Genomic DNA, 10,989 nt, shown 5'->3' with positions numbered 1-10,989 from the left:
TCTTCCTGTGCCTAATTTATAAAGTAAACTTTATCTTAAGTATGAATGTATAGGAAAAAGCGTAGTGTATACAGCACTAGGTACTATCCACAGCTTCAGGCATCCACTCAGGGTCTTCTAATGTATTGCCTGTGAAATAAGGAGGAACTACTGAGCATCTTTTCCAGGATGTGCAGAGAATCAGGTTGGGGGTATGCAAACAGAACAAATCCCAGTCAATGATTGCTCTAGGAAGATACTACTGCTGTCACTGCTGGCCACCAAGCCGCTGTTGCTTCCTCAACAAACCACATGTCTCTGCCCAGCCTTGTTCCTGCCATAACAAATTCCACTCAGCACCTCCTTTACATCAAAATCAAAGTCCTTCGCTCCAATGGTATGCCGTGGTTAAAAAGAAAAAGTCTTGTGTGGGCACACCCGAGTGGCAGAACTGTCAGAGGCCCATGCCCAAGATGCAGGGGAGGTTGGAAAAGCAACTTTCTGGCGTCTCCCTCGGAGAGCTTCAGACTCAAAGTGGAGAATTTCTCAAGTTGAAGTAGAGAAAAGTTACATAAAATGGGCTGGGTGCAGTGACTCACACCTGTAATCCCAGCACTTTGGGAGGCTGAAGCAGGTGGATCACCTGAGGTCAGGAGTTCGAGACCAGCCTGGCCAACATGGTGAAACCTCATCTTTACTAAAAATTCAAAAATTAGCTGGGCTGAGTGACAGGCATCTGCAGTCCCACCTACTCGGGAGGCTGAGGCAGGAAAATTGCTTGTACCCAGGAAGTGGAAGTCAAAATGAGCCGAGATCATGCCACTGCACTCCAGCCTGGGCGACAGCGTGAGACTTCGTCTCAAAAATAAATAAATAAATAAGAAGATATGTAAAATGGTAAATGAGGAAGATAGCAGGTAGCAGGAAAAGAACCAGAGAAGAGTAATCAGTTGCACATTGACAGTGGAGCTCTAGAAAAGCAATCACAAACTCTCACTGCTCAGGCATCTTGCTAGAGCCACCATTGACCCAGAGATGCCGATGACCTGCCTGCTCCCGTCTCCACGTATTCCAGGATCTTAAGTCCCCCTGGGCTCCTGCGTCACTTAGTGCCCTCAGTGTACACTTACTTCACCCCCTCTCCTGGTGATTTCAGCTAGCCTGTGGCAATTTGTGTTTTCCAGAAATGACCGCATCAATATATCCCATCTCACACGCTGTTCTTCAACGTCCCGTGGACACACCTCCATCTAGTGACTGGGTCTGTGTTTGTTTTCTATTTCTGCTTAACAAATTACTGCAAACTCAGCAGCTTAAAACAGCACCTGTGAATTCACTGACAGTTCGCAGGCTCAGTTGGATTCTCTCTGCAGGATATCACATGAGTGAAATCAAGATGTCAGCCAGGCTGAGCTCTCATCTGAATTCTCATCAGGGGGAAATCTGCTTCCAACGCCTGCCTTGATCTTGGAAAACTTCAGTTCTTTGCAGTTGGAGGACTGCAATCTCCTTTTTCTTGCTAACCCTCAGCTCCTAGAGCCCACCCTCATTCCTTGTTCCATGACCCCCTTTCATCTTCAACCAGCAAGGGCACATTGAAATCTTCCCAGACTTCAGATCTCTGACTTCTGTGACAGCCAGACAAAACTCTTGGATTTTAAAGGGTTCATGTGATGAAATCAGGTCTGCCAGATAATCTCTCTTAAGATCAACACATATGAGAACTTAATTACCAAAATCCCATCGCAGTAGTGTTTGATCAAATAACTGGGAGAAGATATGTGTGTACCAGGGCCAGAAATCTTGTGAAAGCATCTCAGAATTCTGCCTACCACAGTTCTATGTTCTTTCCCTTGAATCTAGGCAGGCCTGTGACTACAGAAGAAGTGACACTGTGTGACTTCCCGGTCCGGGTGATAAAGTCAAAGAGCCTCTTTCCGGCAGTTTCTCACTTGGGACATGTCTCTTGGGAGCCCTGAGACAGCATGTAAGAAGTCGGGCTACCCTGAAGCTACCGTGCTGGAGGGGTCACAGTGAGACTCTCCACAGAGATAGAGAGAGATGTCCAGGGAGCCCCAGCTAGGGCAGATATATGTAAGTGACTAAGACTTCAAATGACCCAGCCTGTGAGCTGCAAGGAAACCAAGAGGAGCAGAGATAGGCAGTCACCACCAAGCCCTGTCAATACGGCAGATTCCTGAGCAAAATGAATTTTGTCATTCCAGCCTCTGCACTTGGGAGTAGCTTGATCGGCCGCTATAGTATCTGGTACATGGTACATAGGCTGAGAGGGCTATCTGTCCCTAGCGATGAAAAGGATTTTTGACTATCAGAATCCTTAGAGAATATTGTTGGCTGATATCCTGTGGCATGTCCATTGCTTTGCCTTGAAGGACGTTATTTTTGCCTATATTTTTTGCTTGAAAACTTCCAAGCAAATACCACATGATTTTTGTCTTGTTTTTCTCCATAGCTAACACACAACCTGCCAATCGACTGTGGTAGATTGTTTGCTAAAAATTCCTTCAGTTGTTGCCCTCCCTGTATCCATGCCCATTGCCATGTGACTTTGCAATTCCTCCCCTCAAGAGAAGTCTAGTTCCCTGCTCTTGAATCTGGCCTAAGTTGTGACTTGCTTTGGCCAATATAATACAGCCAAAGTGACTTCTCTGGGCCTAAGCCTCAAGAGGCCTTGCATGTTTCTGCTCATTATCTTGGAACACCTGCTCAAGCTAACTGGCTGGAGGATGGGGATCCCATAGCCCATCCATCCTCATCACTCCAACCATCATCCAGCCAACTTCCAGAGGCAGAGCCACCTGGCTGACTGGCAGCAAACCGTAGATGCATAAAGGGAAACGGAGCTGCCCAGTCTAAACTACAAAACTGTAAGCTAAATGAACACTTGTTGTTTTCAGCCACTAAATTTGAGTTCCTTTGTTACAACCAAAAGTTAACTAATAGAAAAGTGAACCCACACTTTAATAGCAGATTCAATTGATTATCCCTTTACTCTCTTACCAAGGATGGAATGCAGTGAGGCGATCATAGCTCACTGAAGCCTCCAACTCCTGGGCCCAAGCAATCCTCCCACCTCAGCCTCCCGAGTTGCTGGGACTACAGTCACATGCCACCATGCCTGTCTAACTTTTTTTTGTTGTTGTTGTTTAGTTTTTTGTAAAGACAGGTCTCACTATGTTGCTAAGGCTAGTCTTGAATCCCTGGCCTCAAGTGATTCCCCTGTCTCAGCCTCCCAAAGTGCTAGGATTACAAACATGAGCAAAAGAACAAATGAGTCAAAGTCTGAGTTTGATTTGCAGTAGGAAAGCTTTATTATAGTCAAGGTCATGCAGGGTGTGAGATCACCCCAGGCCAGAGAGAGGAAGGAGGTCTGTCTCCTCAACCCTGAAGTCATCAAGGCCAAGCAGGGCTGGAAGCCAATGGAAAGCCAGAGGCACATATGCCAAGCCAGTCCAGTCCCAAACGGGCACAGGGGCTCGTTGCCACCTATTCCTGATGTCAGGATCCAATCAGCAGGCTTCATCGGGGGTCTGCCCATCTGAGGATGCTCAGCTGGGGCTGGGCAGGAGAAGTTTACAGGGGCTCTAGTATCGCCCATGGAAGCCTGTGGAGAGATGGAAAGGAGATGAGGAGAAGGGAGGCCTATGAGCAGGAGTCAGAGAGGCCGGGACTTGGGGAAAGATGGGGAAACTTGAAGCAGGACAATGGAACTCAAAGAGCTGGAAAATCCTGAGATCGCAGGACCCTGGGGTCTCCCAACCTAGTGGTCCCCATCAAATTCCTGAATCTCTGTTGCAGCAACCCTGGCAGATGCACTCCCAATTCTGAGAATGGAGGGCTTATGAGCCAGCCCCCTCCATTCAACAGATTTGTTAGTCAGTTGTTGGATATTGAGGCAAAGATGGCCCCAGGCTTATTCCTAGATGCACATCCATGGCCCTGCAGTGCACCGGACACACAAAATCGTACCAGACACCCTGCAGGGCAGCTCCCAGGCACCTCAAGTCTTCTCAGAACTAGACATTCCCAGTCATATTACACAGCCTTTTACTGTAATTTCATATTACATTTTTATTTTATAAAATTCAACATGTACATGGGAAATCTTCCCTGATCTGGAGACCAGCTCACCTGTGTGAGTCTCTCTTACGTTAGGTTATGCTCATCCTTTGGCAGTTGCATCATGTAATAACTTGTGCAAGCCAACCACTGACTAAAACTCTGAGTCTCTTTTCCACCTGAATTGTTGCTGATCCAGGTCCCCCATCCTCATGTGAGTTAAAGGTACTGGCTGTGAAGCTCCACAGAGCTGAACCCCTCATTTGTGATAGTATAACTTTGAGCAAGTTAGTTATTTTCTCTGAACTTCATTTTCCTTAAAATGAGGATTATACTAAAACCTACCTCATAGGATGTGTCATGGTAATGCACAATTTTCACCCCATTTCCCACACTACTGAGACTCAGCCATGTGTAGATTTGGCCCTAGCCTCATCCTAGGCTCTGTCAAAAATAATGATCAATTCAGAACCAAAGGGTCTCTGGCACCTCACTGGAGATTTCCCTAACATTTAGCTCTATTCAGAATCTGTGTTCCCCAGAGATTCAAAAATACTCAAAAAAAAAGGGGGCGGTAATACCTTGACTCTCCACCCCACAACCTAGAGTTGTGCCTCCCTCCACCCCACAACCTAGGATTGTCTCTTACCTTTTGACTCATCTTGGTCACCAGATTTTCCCCCTCCGTAGCCGCCACCGCTTCCTCCTTTGGTTCCTTCTTCGCCTCCGTAGCTGCCTCCACTTCCTCCTCCAGAACCACTTCCTCCACCATAGCTACCCCCAATTCCTCCTCCAGAGCTACTTCCTCCTCCATAGCTGCCTCCACTTCCTCCACTATGGCCACCTCCACTTCCTCCACCATAGCTACCTCCACTTCCTCCACTATGGCCACCTCCACTTCCTCCACCATAGCTACCTCCACTTCCTCCTCCAGAACCACTTCCTCCACCATAGCTGCCTCCACTTCCTCCCCTGGATCCTCTTCCATGACTGCCTCCACTTCCACCTCGAGATCCACTTCCTCCTTGACCTCCTTGGCCGCCTCCAAAGCCAATTTTTCCAGCTCCAGAGGATTCACTAAGAAAGAAAGAAAAAAAGAAAGAGAGTTAAAATGAGCGCCCCCCACACATACATACATGAAGGATGGACCTGGACAGAGTCAGGACCCAAACATGAATCTTTCTGTTTTCCTTCCTGGGAAGCAGAGGACAGAGTCTGGGCTGGCACCAGAGCTGGGAGGGAGGAGCCTCCAGCTGGGACTATGAAGCCCTCCCCTCCCTGGAGCAGGGAAGCAGCCCCTTCTCTCAGTGTCACCATCCACCTTCCCCAAAGCCCAAATGCATGAGGTCCCCCTACCCCCAGGATGACGAAGTCCTCAACCCATAAGACCCTGTGTGTAAGAACCTTCCTCAGCTGCCTCTATCCAGAGAGACAGAAGTAGTATCAGAGGCCTAGGGACCCCAGAGCTTCCACCAAATCCTGGGGCACCTACAAGTCTTCCTGGCCTCCCTCAAGGAGGTTACGGTAGGTCTGGATTTCCTGCTCCAGCCGCGTCTTGATGCTGAGTAGAAGGCTGTATTCCTGATTCTGGCACTCGATCTCTTGCCGGACGTCAGTGATCTGGGCCTCCAAGTTACTGATCTGCTCCTGGATCATCTGCAGCTGGCCACAGTAGCGGTTCTTCGTGTCTTCCAAGCTCTGCTCCAGGGCTGCTTTCTAGAGGTCAGGAGAAGGCTTTAAGAGGGATGCTACATCGTAATTCCTCTTCTTCCCACTCCTGGGATGCAAAGCCTTCCTGTGCCCCACCTTGGCAAAGAGTCCACAGCAGCAATACCAACCTTACTAAGCTGAGACTGCAGCTCAATCTCCAACTCCTGGACGCCATGCCGGAGCTGGGTCAACTCCTTGGCACTGGACTGTATCTCCTGACCACTACTGGATACCTCCTGCTCGATCTGGGTTATCTGCAAAACCAAAGGCTCACTCAGCATCAAGCTGGGCCAGGAGCTTCAGTGGGCAAGATTCTGCCCCATTCACCAGGATCTTCGCCTCCAGGGCCAAGGCTGAGCTGAAGCCAGGACAAGTCATTCTGAGTTCTGGGTATCCTCCAGCCATGCAGGGTTGTCCAGTCCTCTCAATGTGACATTCTCTCTCAACAAGGTTGCAAGGCCCTTCACACTTTGTCTCATGGCCATCTTTCTAATCTAAACTTATTCCAAACGTCCCCACCTTTCAAACATACGTACACACACACACACACACACACACAGACAGTACAGACCATGCCTTCAAGTATGTGCCAGGCTCTGGCTAGGCACTGGAGACTCAGGGAGGAAGGGAACCACCACGGAGCTCAGTACAGTATGGGAGACACACTGTATCCCTCTCCTAGAGTCTTACATTACATAGCATTGGAGTAAGTTGTTCATATTCTGCTTTTGTTCACACGCATCTAAGAAATTGTGAGATTCTCAAGGGCAGCAATCTTGTTTGGCTCATATCTGGGACATCAATACCTCTGAAACATCAATACTTTACATAAAACATGGCACTAAGAAGCTACTTCGTAATGATGTTTGTGCGTAGTGAATGAAGATGGCTGAATGACATCCGTTGGAATATGAACGAATGGTAGCTGCACTGAGCAATGGAGACGTAGGAGGATGAAGAAATGGGAGACGGGAGGGATGGAGAGATGCAGAGATGCAGGGAGAGGAGGGTGAATGGGCAGCCCACTCTGCTCACCTGGGACTCATATTGGTTCTCGATGTCCTTTCTGTTCTTAGCAATGAGCTGCTCATACTCCTGACGCATGTCATTGAGGGTCTTGGTGAGATCTTTGCCAGGAGCAACGTTTATCTCCACATTGACATCTCCAGTGTTCTGCCCAGTCAGCTGACTCATCTCCTGCCAGGGAGGAAGGAGAGATGAGGTCAGGGATAAGGTCCTCTTCATGCCTTTCAGCTTTCTCCCTCTGGTCTCGCAGGGCACAAAAAGGGGGCACAGTTGTGAAGCCAAAGGCCACCCACTACCATAGGTGATGGTAAGGAGAAGCTGAAAGTGTCCTCAAGAGTAAAGGAGAGGGTGTCTCCCAGGTGAAGCGCCAACACTTCCCTGCTATCCCTGCATTTCTGCTCCTCCCTCTCCCCAGTAAACTGTAAGCCCCAGCACGCCACCTCCTTATGATTCTTCTTGAGGGCTATCAGCTCCTCCTGCAGAGTCTCAAACTGCATCTCCAGGTCAGACTTCTCCATGGTCAGATTGTCCAGCACCTGCCGCAGGCCATTGATGTCAGCGTCCACTCCTTGCCGCAGGTTTTGCTCCATCTCAAACCTGCAGACCGGCCAGGCATAGAAAACAATCAAGAGGGAACCAGGCCCTGCCAGGCCCTCCAGAGCACTGAGGTTCAGGGCGTTACGGGCTGACGGTGGGAGAGGAAAAGAGGAGCAGGACTCACTTTATCCTGAAGTCATCCAGTGTCATGCGAGTGTTGTCGATGTCCAGGAGAGTCTTGTTATTGCCCACTGTCAGGTCCACAATCTGAAAAAAGAAAAAAGGACACGGCCATGAAATCATGCCGTGGCCCAATGCTGGGCGAGCAAGAGGCCAGGCAAAGCCACAGGAGGTGAGGGTTCCATCCAGGAAGATTCTCAGGAGGAATGCGGGACTTCCAATAGCCAGGACATGGCACAGACCCCTTCCAGCCTTCAGCAAAGATGTTTGGTGTGGCCTCCATTCATTCATTCAACAGATATTTGAAGATCTACTGCAAAGGGCACTGTAGGGTTTAGAAATTACTGACATCCTGTTCCTCAAGGAGCCCACGATTGACTGCAAAGTCCAAAGTGTCCTAAAAAGAGTTCAAGGAAAGGGGAGGTGGCCTATGGCAATGGGAGATCAAGAAAGACTTCAAGAAGGAGGTGGCTGGGAATTGAATTGGGCCCTGAAGGATGGCTAAGATGAAACATGAGCGAATAGACAGAAGAGGTTTGGAGTAGAAGAAACAGCACACCCAGAGACATGCAGTAGGGAAAACAAGAGGAATGAGTGAGAAGGCTGAAGAGCCAGGCTGTGAGCTCCACCAGAACAAAGTCTAGCACATGACTGTCTCCTCAGAGCTACGCTGAGGGTAGTCACTCACCGAACTGAGAGGATGAATAATTGGACAGATAGATGGACACGTGGGGGGAGGGAGGGAGGGAGGGAGAGAGAGGGAGGGAGGGAGGGAGGGATGGATGGATGGATAACTTCCATTCCCAGAGTTCTGGATCTTCTCCATCATTTGAACAATGAACATGTACAACCAGGTCCAAAATACCTTAAAAGATCAAGACCCGCTCCTAAAGGAACCCAGGAGAAGTACAAAGGAAGAGAGAGTATTGACTTAGACCAGGTCTAAAGGAGGTTCCACGTCCAGTCCCAGCCCTGCCCATGTTCACCCAGACCTCCTCTCTGTTCCGCCCAAACTCTGAAAGTTGAGGAAGTGGAAATGAACACCCAGAGCACAGGCCAAGGTTCTATCCTGGGATCCCCAGAAACCAAATACAAGTTTGTTTCTGATGAAAGCGTGCATTTCCAAAAGATGGATTCCCTGGCTATTGTCTGAGCTGAGAGTTAGTATTTTACGATTTTGGAAGATAAAGAATGTAAGAGAAAGAAGACAGAGACACAGACAGAGAGAGACTGCTGTCTCCCGCACCTACCTGGTTTTTGAGGTCATCAATCGTCTTATAGTAAGGGGAGTAGTTCTTCTGGGTAGCGGCAGGTCCCTTCTTGTTGTACCAATCCTGAATCTTATTCTCCAGGTCATTGTTGGCCTCCTCTAGAGCTTGCACCTTATCCAAGTAGGAGGCCAGCCGAGAGTTGAGTTCCTGCATGGTGCTCTTCTCATTAGCAGTCAGGATACCACCATCACCGCCTCCAGCGCCACCTCCAAAGCCCCCAAACCCACCCCCATAGCCACCCCCAAAGCCACCTCCAGAACCACCACCAAAGCCACCTCCAAAGCCCCCAGAACTACCATAGCCTCCTCCAGAAATACTACCAAAACTTCTGGAGCCACCCCCAAAGCCGCCGCCTATGCTGCCAGCACTAAAACCACCCCCAGACCCTCTGCCATAGCTGTAGCCAAAACTGCTGCCGCCTCCCCTCCCACAGACACGAGAGCTCCCCCCACCATAGCCACTGGAAGAGCTGAATCGGCCCCCTCCTCCACCGCCCCCTGAGGAGCTGAAGCGGCTGAAGGAAGACCTCATGCTGCCCCCACCGCCACCCCCGCCACCGCTGCGGCTCAAGTAGGACGAGGAGGACTGTCTGCAGCTCATGACACAGCTGGTAGCTCACAGGCGGAGAAGCAGTGGTAGGAGTGCTGCTGACTCCCAAGTGCAGGGTACAGAGCCGTCCCTGGGCTGCCTACTTATACCCCCAGCTGAAGGTGGCACGCCTGGGTGTGCCCTTGGTCTGTGCCAGCCTCCCCCCACGGACCTGAAGGAGGTCTGGGATACAGAGGTAACCGGGCTGCCCCAGGCTCAGCGTCCTTTGGTGATTGCCTGGAGGTGACCCAGCCTCTCTCCATTGTGTGGGGTAATTTGATGATATTAGGCTGTCAGGGCCACCATAAATCAGCTCTGCCGCCACAGGGGTGACCTAGATCCTGGAGTCTGCTCTCCGGCTGGCCCCAACAGCAGGTCTGAGACTTAGCCCCTTTGGGATAGAAACTCCCAGGAGCAGAGTCTCCTCCTCGATTGATGGTAATTACTGTCTCATCCCTCCTGGCTCCCACCTTGTGCCCACTGTGGACTGAGATGGAACCAGGGTACTAGGGAGTTATCGCAGAGGATGCGGAGGCACAGCCCCTGCCCTCTGGAGCCCCAGATGGATGAGAAACCAGTCCTTGCTCTCAGGATCCTCAAGGCTTTCTGCGGAGACTGAGGCTCTGCCCTTGGGAGACTCCAGTTTGATGAGGAGACAAGTGGTGTGGCCAAGGGATGGAGAGAGGCACAGAGACTGTGCCCGCCGGCGCTCGAGGACAGTGTGCAGCGTTCACACGAAGGCCTGGGAGAAGAAAGTGGACCAAATAAACAAGGTGGTGCTGACGCCAGCTGACCCGAGCAGCAATGCAAGTGGCTCGACTGTCCTGTCCTTTTGCAGGGCCAGCAGGGGCTGTGGAACTGACCTTGGTTGAGCTCCTACTCCATACAGAGCCCTGGGAGGGGATACAGAGAAGCGTGACTTATCCCTGCTCCTGGCAGAAACTTGGATGTATATTCTGGTCACCAAGGCTGGAAGAGAATGGTGAAGAAGGCGCTGGTCTCCAGTGCGACTACCTGAGCTCCATTCAGCTCTGTGCTCACGAGCTGTGTGACTTCAATAAGTTACTTAACTACACTGTGCCTCAGTTTCCTCCTCTGAAAAAGGCTGATATGAATAGTCTGTCCATCTCCTAGTAAGAGACTTCATGAGAAATGCTTAAGAAATGTTCTGCTGCCTTTGACCGTCCAGCCCCCTAAGTCCCCATCAACTCTGCCCTCACCCAGACCTTAGCCATCAGCTTCTAACTGCCCTCCCTGCCTCTCCCGTGTCCCTCCGACTGTTCGTGCACAGCAGCCAGAATGATCTTTTTAATCCATGTCTGACAATGTGATTTCACTGGCTTCCCTTCACCCTCAAGATAAGGTCCACATTCCTGGCACTTAGACCGGTCGCCATCTTTCCATTCCTGTCCCATCTCCCACCATCCTCCAGACCCCCTAGAAAATCACACAATGCTCCCACACGCCCTTCTTCCCTCCAAGAATGCTCAGCACTTGCAATGACCTCAAACTGCAATGTCCCTCTCCATCTTTTCTATGCAGAAAACTACTCATCACTCATCTTCAGTGATCCTTTGTGTGCCGGCTTCCTGTCCTCTAGCCCTCTGAGTTTGTACAG

General features: G+C 50.2%; 1 protein-coding gene across 1 annotated transcript; it reads right to left on the bottom strand.

Moving 5' to 3' along the window:
* Window positions 1-3,584: 3,584 nt before the first annotated feature.
* KRT9 (keratin 9) lies at window positions 3,585-9,383 on the bottom strand. Its single transcript, XM_017509317.1, has 8 exons — window positions 8,763-9,383; window positions 7,517-7,599; window positions 7,236-7,392; window positions 6,805-6,966; window positions 5,898-6,023; window positions 5,552-5,775; window positions 4,709-5,136; window positions 3,585-3,604 (listed from the first exon to the last, which is right to left on the bottom strand). Exons 1-8 carry the CDS (start codon window positions 9,381-9,383, stop codon window positions 3,585-3,587), a joined length of 1,821 nt encoding a protein of 606 aa, XP_017364806.1.
* Between the last annotated feature and the right edge of the window lie 1,606 nt (window positions 9,384-10,989).

The sequence above is a fragment of the Cebus imitator genome, unplaced genomic scaffold, assembly GCF_001604975.1.
Source record: "Cebus imitator isolate Cc_AM_T3 unplaced genomic scaffold, Cebus_imitator-1.0 Scaffold415, whole genome shotgun sequence".
Lineage (NCBI taxonomy): Eukaryota > Metazoa > Chordata > Mammalia > Primates > Cebidae > Cebus > Cebus imitator.
This window is presented reverse-complemented; position numbering and strand designations above follow the sequence as displayed.